This window comes from Elaeis guineensis, chromosome 6, assembly GCF_000442705.2.
Source record: "Elaeis guineensis isolate ETL-2024a chromosome 6, EG11, whole genome shotgun sequence".
NCBI classification, from domain to species: domain Eukaryota; kingdom Viridiplantae; phylum Streptophyta; class Magnoliopsida; order Arecales; family Arecaceae; genus Elaeis; species Elaeis guineensis.
Window position 1 is genome coordinate 38,867,121 of NC_025998.2, and position 12,227 is coordinate 38,879,347.

At 39.4% G+C, this 12,227-nt stretch overlaps 1 protein-coding gene across 1 annotated transcript in view; it reads left to right on the forward strand.

Moving 5' to 3' along the window:
• Nucleotides 1-574: 574 nt before the first annotated feature.
• The window catches only part of LOC105061568 (uncharacterized), a 39,992-nt gene continuing 28,339 nt past the window's right edge, over nt 575-12,227 (forward strand). Inside the window, exons 1-2 of the mRNA XM_010945661.4 lie at nt 575-1,043; nt 9,068-9,124. Coding sequence (XP_010943963.1) covers nt 946-1,043; nt 9,068-9,124 — 155 coding nt within the window. The 5' untranslated portion in view covers nt 575-945. The remainder of the gene's footprint in view (nt 1,044-9,067; nt 9,125-12,227) is intronic.

The window sequence follows — 12,227 nt, forward strand, 5'->3', positions numbered from 1 at the left end:
AACCTGCCTTCATGACTTCATTACAGTTTCTGCTCAATATGTCTTCTAAGAGGTAAACAGCATCATTGATTGGATCATCTTCTATATGGCTGAGCATATTGATCATTGGACCTAGCATTATATTCGGATTTGTCTCCGAGCTTTACAGTATATTTTATTTTTTTAATTTTTTGAGGTGTGCTCATCCTGGATGAGCATTCGTTTGTGTCAAAAAAAAAAAAAAAAAAAAAAAAAACACTTATTTCCAACCAAAATGAGAGTAGACATTGCTTAACCCAATGCGCTGGTACACTGCACATGGTTTTGCCCCCTTGACCAGGAACCGGACCAAACTCAACTAGTATTTGAGTCATGCTCAACCTAGACTTAGGCTGGCTTGACCCATTTGCGCCTCATTAGTGATTAGCCTCTGAGCCAACGTAGTCCGACGCTTTTGGCTTTAGCACCTCAATCACCCATCAAACATTCGAGTGACGAGTAAACGAGTAACATGATAACATCCTCACCTCCCCTCGATCCACTATTCTTTTCGGCGAAGCCCGAAAAAAAAAGAGAGTAGCGAGACAGCCGGACAGGCAGCATTGTCGCCTTCCGGACGAGAGCGACGGCCGCTGGGCTTCTCCTGTGAAACCCTTGCCCATTTCCCTTTCGATCCACTTCCATCCTCCATCTCCCCCGCCTCCACTCCCTTCTCCTATCGGTCGCCTCCCGCTACCCACCAACAGCTGGAATCAAGAGCCTTTTCTTGATCTCTATCGAGATCCCGGATCACACCCTTCCCTTCGAGTCGAAGCCACGTCGCCGTCGCTTTCTCGTTCCATCCTGCTAGCGGGGCTTTTCGGCAATCGCTGGATGGGACTTGGGGGGCTCGCGGTGCCGTAAATTTGGGTCTTCGAGCAGCGCGAGTGGAAATATTTATTCTCGGGGGATCTTCTGGTTTCCAACATGTCCGATTCGGAGGCAGCCATGGTTGCGGCCATTGAAGCCCGATTCAGCAATCTAGAGCTCATCGGGAGAGGATCGTTCGGTGATGTCTTCAAAGGGTAATCTCTCAGTTTCAGTGTAATCGTTCTTTCTTCTTATTCTTCGTGGTAGATTACCTTTTATCGGGCTGTTTCCCAACATTGGATTTTCTTAAAGTACATGGATTCCGGGGATTTGGAGGACCAAACAGAATGGTGGTATGTAGGTGTGGGGTAGGAATGGAATTTGCTCGTGGTTAATGTACAATTAACAATTACTCAAAAGAAACACAATTAGTAAATGATGGACCTTATTCTGGGAATGTGAAGATGGTAACTTTGTGTCTATTGATGTTGAATTGCGGTTTTGGGATGGTGCTGCATTCTAATTAGGAAAATTTTGATCGGTAGTTTACGGTGCTTCATTGATTATTTGAATTCATCAATTTTTGTCTCATCAGTTGCTGTCTGTGTTTGACAAGGTTTTGCAGTCTTGCTTGTCCTTTCCTAAGCAGTGTGCATGGGGATGGATGCAAGAACCAGATTCAGATATTTATCCAATCATCTGATTGGTGAAGAGAGAAAACAAAGGGAATAATGAGTCACGTAAGGCAAAAGAAGGATAAACTTTGCCAAATTATACTAAAGAAAAATAAAGATATTACTTGCTAAGATCTTTAAATGTACGTGTTTCTGATCCAAATTTCGAAGTTAGCTTACGGACATAAAAACCATGACGTTACATAAAGTTATATTATACCCATTTCCTAGGCATTCTGTAGAAAGTTTATAAGCTTAATCTTGGCATGACTATAGTCAAACTCATTATCAAAAGGGTCAAAACTCTCTACTGATCTTTAAAAGCTATAACAGGAGATTCGGTAAATATCTTTCTGTTTAATCGTTGGCCAACTTGCCAATACATATTCAACATGGATTCTTCAAGCTGGACAAGTGTCTAGCTAACACAATTCCCCAGGCTTCCTCATACATTTAGAGTCATCCAATAAATGGTCGACTTCTTTTATGCATACAATGCATTATTGGGAAATAAAGGTGTTGTTTGGCATCATTTTTATTTTTTTTTCTAGAAATAGGAAATAAAATCTTTGCTTCCATTTTTTTTGAAATTTTTAGAGCCATAAATATGTTTGATATAGTTATTTTTTTTAAAAAATATAACTATGGTGGTGGCGGTGGTGGTGATGGTGTTGGTGGTAGGGTTGCGGTGGTGGTGTGGCAAGGGTAGGAGTGATAATGGTGGTGAAGGTGGCGGTAGTGGTGGCGGTGGTGATGTGGGTGGCAAAGGTTGTGGTAGTGTGGCGAAGGTGGCGGTTATGGTGTGGCGAAGGCAATGACAATGGTGGTGGTGGTGTGGCAGAGGCAATGAGAGTGGTGATGTTGATGGCTATGATGGAGGTTGTGGTAGTAGTGGCAGTGGCATTGTGGCATGGGCGACAATGCCAATAATGGTGGTGACGCCATGGTGGTGGAGGCGATGATGACAAAGGTGGCAAAGATGATGGTAGTGATAGTGGTGACAATATCTCGGTGGTAGTAAAAAATGTAAATTTCTTATTTTTGACAATATTGAAATTAAAGATTTCTTGCTCTCATTTTTCTATAAATAGGCTTTCACACTTTAATAGATGCTGTGGGTGAAGAAGTTAGTCTAGAAAAGAAGGATATATTTAGCAAACTAAAGGTTTTTGATAGAATATTAATATAGTAGGAGATAAAATAATCTTGATAAAATCAGTGCTAGGAGAGGAGTCTATTGATATTATTAGCATTTATATTCCTTAGGTAAGATTGGATAATGCTACCAAGCAAAGCTTTTAGGAGGATATGGATGGACTAATTCCAGAGATTCTAGTAAAGAAGATATTCATGGACAAGATTTAAATGGGCAAAGGGAAATACAATGTGGGTTTTGAAAGGATACATGAAGGTTATAGTTTTAGAGAAGAAATGAGGAAGCAAATGCCATTTTGGAGTTTGCAATGGCATTTAATTTACTATTAGCTAACATTTACATTAAAAGAAGGAATCTGACTTCATAACTTTAAAAAGTGCATAATACTAGTCAAATAGGTTTTTTCCTTATTAGAAAGATTGATCAAGTTTTGCCTTAAGATTATAAAGTTATACCAGGTGAGAGTTTAACAAGCCAACGTGGATTGGTAGTTTTAGATGTGCATATTAGGAAATCGAAGAGAAGGATTAATGAAAATAAGACCATGAGGACTAGGTGGTGGAATTTGCAAGGAGAGAAACAAATGGCTTTTAAGGATAGAATGCTGAAGGAAAATAGGGCCTAGATGGGAAAAATAATACTATGTTGGAAGAGATGGCTGATAGTATTAAGAAACTGGCTTTAGAGATATTTGAAGGAACTAAAAGAAAATGGGCCATCTAGTAAGGGAACTTCGTGGTGGGATGAGAAAGTTCAGTTGGCAGTTAAGGCTAAAAGAGAGTGCTAGAGAAGACCATCTAAATGTGGGAATACAGAAGTGTATGAAAGCTATAAGATGTTTAATAAGCAAGTTAAGAAGATGACGTGAGAGGCTAGATTTAAAGCATATGGAGAGCTAAGTTAGAACTAAGGATCAAGGAATATGGAACCTATCTGAACCATCTGATCTAGGGTGTACCAAGCCATATTGGTGGTGTATTGGGGTGGCTCTGGCATTCAAAATTAGAAACTGATGAATCTGGGTGAAGGAAAGAGAGGAAATTTGAAAGAGAGAGAGGGAGAGGGAGAGAGAGAGATGGAGGCTGCCAAAGGGTTGGGGAGTGGTGTGGAGGGGCAGAGGGGCTCGGCTCTCTGGATCCCTATTTCATTTGAAATAGGAGTCCATCAATGCCTCTTTTTTTTATTTTGAAAATTTTAAGTGAAGTCCGCAAGGGGGTTGTCGACTTCACTTAAAAGTTGTAAAATAAAAATGGGGCCCCGACGGACCCCTGTTTCTAATGAAACATGGGTTTGGAGGGCGGAGCCCCTCCTCCGCTCCTTTGCACCACTCTTTGGCCCACCACGGGCCTTCAACGGCCTCCATCTCTCTCCCTTTTCCTCTCCTACATTTCGTCCTCTCTTTCTCTCCCCCACCCTCTCTATCGTATTAGGCCATGCTCCACTAGCCTTCACTGTCCCTTTCTCTCTCCTTCCCTCACCCTCTATCTTTTTTCTTCTCCTATTCTCTCTCCCCCGCTCTTTTTGCTATGTCAGTATGGGCCCAGCATGGAACAGTATAAGGGTTACTGAATGTGCCATCGGTCGATTGGTACGATCTCTGGTACCAGCACAACGATCCTTGCTAAGGATGAAGAGAAAGATATCCGTAAGATTGCATGGCTAATAAAAAGAACAACTAGAGACTTAGGTTAAATGTATCCAAGATGAAATTAAGAAGGATGAGATCAAAGAAAGATGAGGGAGTTATTTTGGTAAGTTATTCAATGAAGGTCATGTAGAGGATTTAGGATGCCTTACTTGTTTCATTGAGGATAGAAATGCCAAGTATATACGTAGAATTAAAATATTTGAGGTAAGGATTCAGGTCTTAGTGGGATATTATTGTGGAATATCGGGATGGGGTAACATCCCATGTGTCAGGACAAGGCTGTCTCGTTAGCATCCCAGCATCCCAATCGGGATGTGTTGGGACATCCCTTATCCCAAGTGTCGGGATGGGACGGGATGGTGGCACATCCCGTTCCATGAGAAGACCGGGACAGTTCTATCCCATGGGATTTAAAACCTTGACTTGAGGTAAAAAAGGTGGTGAAAGATGAAAATAGGAAAAATGGTTAGATATGATAGAATCCCTATTGAGATTTGGAAGTGGTTAGTTGATGTGGAGGTAACTTGGTTAACTAATTTGTTTAATAAAATCTTAAAGACCAAGAAGATGCCGATGGATGGTAGAGAAGCACTATGGTACAGATTTATAATAATAAAAGCAATATTCAAAATTGTTTTAACTATCGTGGTGTTGAACTCATGAGTCATACTATAAACTTTGGTAGAGAGTGATTGAGCAAAGATCAATATATGATATAAAAATATATGAGAACCGATATGGTTATAAGTTAGGAAGGTCGACCATGGAAGTTATTTTTCTCCTTTTGAGGTTAATGAAGAATAATAGAGTGAAGGGACAAGATTTTCATATGACCTTTGGTGATTTAGAGAAAGCATATGATAGAGTCTTTAAAGAAATCGTAGAGTGAGTATTAGAAAAGAAAAAGTTTACTATTAGTTATATTAATGTGATTAAGGATATGTACAATGGAGCGATTACTAATGTGAAAATTACTAGTATAATACTAGTGAATTTTCAATCACAATAGGTTTATGTCAAGGATTTACTATGAGTTCTTATCTTTTTGCATTAGTTATGGACGAGCTTACTAAGCATATTCAGGACAATATTTTTGTGCATGCTGTTTGTGATAATATAGTCCTAGTGAATGAACTTAAAGTTAGAGTTAATTGTAAGTTGGAATCACGGAGGAGTACATTGAAATGTGAAGTTTTTAGATTAAGTAGGATCAAGATAGAATACACAGAATGTAGTTTTAGTAAAATTAGCAATAAAGATAGTGGAGTGAAAATTAAGGATCATGGAGTTTTGAATAGTGATCATTTTCAATTTTTAGGATGATTGTTCATAAGAAAGGGGAGATTTGAAGAGGATGTTATCTATAGGATTAAAGCATGATGCTTAAAATGGAGAAATATAACTAGAATATTATGGGATCATATGATACCTACCAAGTTGAAGAAGAAATTTTATACAACTGCCATACAACCAGCTATACTTTATGTTACAACATGTTGAGTAGTTAGAAAACAGCATATGCACAAGATAAGTATAGTTGAAATAAGAAATGTTGAGATGGATGCATAGTAATACTCGAAAAGATAGAATAAGAAATGAAATCTTTTGTAAAAAGGTAGAGGGAGCACCAAGGAATGTGGAACTATCTTGAAACGCCCCATTCTGGGCGTATTGAGTCGTGTCAGCAATGGACCGAGATGGTTCCAGTATTCAAAACTTGAAGTTGATGGAGGGGGAGAGGGAGAAGGAAAGAGAGGAAAGGAGAGAGGGGGAAGAAAGGAGAGGGTGAGAAATGGAGACTGGTAGAGGTCCGTCGAAGGGCCAGGGAGTGGTGCAGATAAGGGGCTCTACCCTCCAGATTCGAAACAGGAGTCTGTCGAGGCTCCTTTTTTTTGAAAATTTTAAGTGAAGTCGGCAACCTTCTTGCCTACTTCATCTAATATTTTAAAATAATAATTTTTTTAGTTTCATAAATATTAAGTAAAGTTAGAAAGGGGGTTACTGACTTCATCTTATTTTCAAAAATAAAAAAAAAGACTTCAACAGACTTCTGTTTTGAATGAAATAGGTGTCCGAAGTGTGGAGCCCCTTCACCCCACTCCCCAACCCTCTTCGGGCCTTTAGCAGCCTCCAGCAGCCTTTCAGCGGCTTCCCTCCCCCTCTCCCTCCTTGTCCCTGTCCCTCTCTCCTCTCTGACATTCTTCCTATCCCCTGCTCGTTGTGCCATGTCGGGCATGCCATGATGGCCTTCATCATCTCTCGCCCTCCCTTCTTCCCTCTCCCTCTCCCTCCCTCCCTCCTCTCTCTTTTCTTCTATCCTGTTCTCCCTCTCCCTCGACCTTTTTACTATGTCGGTATAGGCCTAGCACAGATTGACATTGGGGCATATTGAATTGTGTCGTTGGTTGATTGGTATGGGCCTTGGTATCGGCACAACGATCCTTGGATTGTACAAATTAGGGAAAACTTAAGAGAAAAATGCCTTAGATGGTTTGGGCATATACAACATAGATCTAGAGGTGCACTGGGTTATGGAGGAGTGATTTGATATATGTAGAAAGAAAGAGAGGTAGTGGTAGTCTAAAAATCACATGTGATGATGTAATAAGAAAGGGCTTGCTCTAAATAGAGCGAAAGGGAGGAAATGATTCATATAGCTGACTCCCACTAGTTTGGGATGAAGGCATAGTTGAGTTGACTTTATTTTTCGATAAACAATGAAAATGATTTTTGAAAATAGAAAATAGAAACAATAGTGCCAAACATGGTTTGCTGTACCATCCTATATCATCCTATATGGGACATACCGTACGCTATGGGAATCTTTAGGAACCTCAAGTTCATGTAAGTATAGATCCCGTACAGTCAAGGTATATCGACGTGTGTACCAACTTGTACTGAGGCATACCAAGATAAAAATGTAAGAAAAATGGGTAGAGAGTTATTTCAATATGGGTGTATATTGTACTGTATCGACCATACCGTATCGAACTGGTAAGGTATCGGTATGGTACTTATTATCGAGATTACAGATCTTGATGCCAAACATGTTTTTTGCCTTGATTTTTGTGTTTTTATTTTTATAGTAGAAAACAAGGATAAAAGCTATGCCAGATAGGCCTGAAGAGAACCAACTTGATGTTCCTTTGATGCCTTTTTTTTTTTTTTCTCAAAATAGGGATGGAGCTGGAATCCGACCCTTATTTGTTTTTTGAAAAATTATCGTTTGACCCTTTCAAGTTTGTGTGATTCTCAAACACTCTCATCTTAAAAATTTTCAAAGACCTTTAATTCTCTAAATTGTTCCAAAGTGGTGCTGCCATTCATTTTTGTTAATAGAGTGGTGTCATATTACCATCATATAATATCATAAACCTATTATTTGACCAAAATATCCTTGTTATCATTTTTTTTTTGGTCCAATCTTGGTTTAAGGAACAGGTGGAAAGCGGGTTGTATCTTTTGCATGAAAGAACGATTCAACTTTTTTTGCATGAGTCTACCATTGGATCACCCACTGCATGGATCTCAAAGTACTCCAAACTCCATTTATTCACATGCACATATCTCAAAGCAGCCATTGATTCATTCATTTGCTTGCACAGATTTTAAAGTGACCACTGGTTTGTTCATCCACTAGTACAGATCTCAAAGCAGCGTGTGTTCAGTCATCTGCTTGCACAAATCTCAAAGGGACAAGTGGATCTCTCTCGCAAATGCTTTTTGACCCTTGCTCTCCATTGCCGCTCTCCCTCCCTCCCACCACTATCACTTCTACCACCCTCAACCATCTCACCGCTGATGCCAATCTCCACCACATCAACGCCCTCCTCAAACCCCAGCACATCGCCTCAGGTGGCCCAGGAGACCTCATGTCACAGGGGGTGCCAGCCCTATATGACTCCTCGAATCCTCTGCCTTTGATAGTGAGCCCAGGCCAAGGCCATGGCGGCAATTGCCTAGTTTGCTGCTGTCGAGAGCTATGCTAGTTGAGAGGGGGGAAGGACCTCCTTTGTTTTCTTTAAAAATGGATGAATTAGTCTCCTATTTCCTAATCCACCTCTGCCTCTCATTGTATTGGCTGGCGGCAAGTTAAGGCCATAGACTGGATCGGAGTCTCGGCCCTAGGAAGCCACCTTCCCTCCCTCCTTCCCTCTCTTTGCCTCTCTCTCACAAAGCCTTAGGAATACACCTTCCCTTCTTTCTTTCTCTCTCTCTTTGCTGCTTCGTTGTAGCCCCTCACTGCTGCCCGTGGTTGAGCCTTCTCCTCTCCTTCAATGGTCTTACTCTGCTCTGGGTGTAGCTACTCCCTCAGTGGGAGGATGGGGGCGGGAGTGGTGGCGGGGTCATTCTCCAAGCGGAGCCTAGTGATGTCCAATCACCTTTGGCATATGGAGTCCATGACCCAGCCACTGTTTGACACCGGCAAGATCTTGCATCTCAATGTGATCATCCTCGGGGAGTCTCCTTCAGCATGTTGAGTCCATGGACTAGCCCTCTTTTAAAAGGAGAGGATTCGTCCCTTTCAATTAGATGAGCAAATTATTTAGTTCAAATGATAATACTAATATTCATTAAAAATATTGTATTTTTATCATTTTTTTGTACAATACTAATAGTCTACAGTAGATGCTGTGCTTAAATTTCACTATAGTTCCATCCAATAATTCAATTTCTTAAAACTCAAGTTCCTTAAAGAAGATGCATGCTTGGCTTATGATAGAATCTGCAATGTTCTCTTACAAAGTTCTTGCTTTGCAGGTTCGACAAGGAGCTAAACAAAGAGGTTGCTATTAAAGTGATTGATCTAGAAGAAGCGTGAGTTCCTAGTTTTGATACCTATATCATTACTCTTTTAATTTATGGCTTCATAAAAATATCGTACTTATTATTATAACCTTTAACATGGCAATGTGGCTTCCTTTTATCAAAGTTTTTGTGCTATCTTGATAGTGAAAGATATTGGATTAGTAAAGAAGCAGAAATTTTAGATTTGCATTTCTAAAATAATCATTATGGCAGGTTGTGTGCTAGGTAGAAATGCGTACAATGTACCTTTATATAGTGATGCTGATCCGTATTGCTATATATTGGCCTGTACTAGTGTGTGTCAATTTGCTATGTATATTGAAGGCTAATATGTAGCGATACAAGCTAGTTTTGCTACCAGTATGCGGTTTGATGCCTTCCCTTTGTTCTTGTCTTACTTTTCTTGAGGATTTGAAGTCCTGATCTGCAAATTGGATACATAACATAGAGTTGTTGCTCCACATCAAATGAAAGCTAGAATTCAAGGAGTGAAATAGTATATTATGCTTTCCACCCTACCATGAGGGCATGAGCTTTCCAGAGCATCAACCATATATGTAAAACACCTACAATATGTTATAATGTATATGAATGAGTAAGCATGGTAATGTGTCTCGTCATATTCTTTATTTTGAACTTAAGCTTACCTGTGTGGTTGATGTTTAAATGTAAATGTGTAATATTATTTTGTAGTATAATTTACTCAGTGCACTTGTTGAACAACAACTAGCATGAAGATTTAGGTTGCTTTAGGATGCTGAATTTAAAGTTAAACACTGGTTTAAAGTAATTAATGTGATAGATATTCAGAAATTAATTAAATTAATATATGCTAGTGTACCTGTTGCAAAACTTTTTTTGGGATTGCCTATAAATTTTTGCCAGTTTGTGCCATGAATCAGCATGTAGTGCATGATTGTGTTACCACACTAGCTAGAGGACTAATGTGTCATGATATCTGATACCATCATCCTTGTTTCTGGTTAACTCAGCTTGACTCAACTAAGCCTTAATGAACAGGAATCCTTGTTTCCGATTATTGAAATTATATACCAAAGATGTCTTGACTAATTGTTCATTACCATATGAGATTTATAAATGAGTTACCATTCCCTCTCAAGTTCATGGTGGATCAAACCCTAAATTGTACAATACGAAGAAAAAAAACTGCTACAGGCTGTGGAACCTTGATGGAAAGAAGATATAGTCATGCCTTCACTCGTACAAAAGAATCTAACTTGTTATCCATATTTTGTAGTAGAGATGTCACACTCCAACCCACCTACATATGTCGGGCATGTGACAGATGGCCGCAAATCCCATAGGGTTTGGCTTATAGGACATTCAAGGCCTGCTTGAATTTCTCAATTTACAAACAAATTGGGTAGGTTGCATGTATGAATTTCAAAATGATTTTTGATCTCAGCGGAAAATAGATCTAGGTTAAATTCCTTTAAGCTCACATGCAACAGATCTAAGCTATACTACCCGAGTTCCTGGATCTATGATGTGCACATAATTTAAAAAATAAAAGAAAAAATAGTGAGATTGAATCTCAATACTTTTGCGCGGATCGATTTACACCGCATCCGATGATCGTGGATTTGAACGGATTCCTTTAACCGCGCACACACCCGACCTCCACAGGTATCCACATGAGGACTCATTCCGACCAGAGATAGGTGTCTTCACCGGAGTGCTAGTTCTCTTGCAGAAGACTCTTTGATGGCTGAGGTTGTTCTCTCACAGATCTCACAGACTTTCTTGAGAACTAAGGAGAACGGTGAGGAAGAGAAGGAGGAAGAGGACTCGAATTTTCAGAATATTTTTCTTTGAATTTTTTTGATTTTTCTCATTCTCTTTAGGGTCTAAAAATTAGTTCCTATTTATGAGAGGGAGGATTAGGATTTCTTAGGAGAGGGGGCGCCACCTACGTCACATGCTAAACAATTTTGGTGTTAAGGAATTTGCGGCGAGCATTGGCATGAGAAATCAGATCTGATTTCTCACGCCCATATTTCTCCATGCCCAAGAGAGGAATTGGTTGTTGGCGCCACTCAATTGCCATAAAAATCATATTAGTTTCTCTTCTTATCTCTATCTTTGATTTGAATCAAATTCAAACTAGAAAAGAGATCAAAAGATAAGGTGGATGAGTCATCAGCCAACTACCTGCCATAACAACCTCTTTCTCCCATATCTGCGTCTAGAACTCTCACGTAAATTATTTCTCACGCCAAAATATTTTTGTTGTGGAATATGGGGCGTGAAAACCAAAGGGGGGGCGGTGGAGAGAGAGTCCCAGCTCCAATAGACTCTAGGGTTTCCAAATTTGAATTAAACCGAATCCGATTCGATTTGATCCAAATAAGAAGAAGGAACCTAATCAAATTAGGAAGCCAATGTCCTCAATTAAATCCTAATCTTGTTAGGAATTAACTAAACCCAAGTCTTGATCAAATTAAGAATTAATCTCCTTCGCAATTAGGCTTGATCTAATCAAACCCAACCCTAGTCAAATTGAATCCAATTCAATTAGACTTGATCCGAATTTCAATTGCTTAATCAAATTGAACCAATTAGCAATCTAATTGCTAATTAATCCTCCTATGATTTATTAACACTTAGTGAATTACCTAATTGCAATTTTTGCACAAGATTAATCATCAATCAAATTGATGATTTTACCCTTCAATGATTCATAATCATCGACCAGCCATCTGATCGGACAAGAACCTCTTTTGTGTGTGATCTCATAGGTTTCATTCTGTTTGGTAGTGAGATTTATTGTGATCTTCATTACAATATCATCGAAACTTCTTTCGATGGATTGAAAAATTTCAACTTTGCCCTTCGAGGGTCATTGATTATTAAGACGATACTAGATGAGTTTCACAATCCACCAGTGATACCTAGCAGTATGTAGTGACAATCTAGCAGAATGAAAGTATAAACTCTTAGGTGCAATTACCATTGTGATTCAGTCCTTCTATCGTGAGTTTCGACTTGGCGGAGGTCATGAAAAATTCATCAAACTCTATTGTCAGTCATATGCAAGATTGGCTCGACTTGTGTTCACTTGTGAATTTTGTGAAAACTTTTTTCCACTATT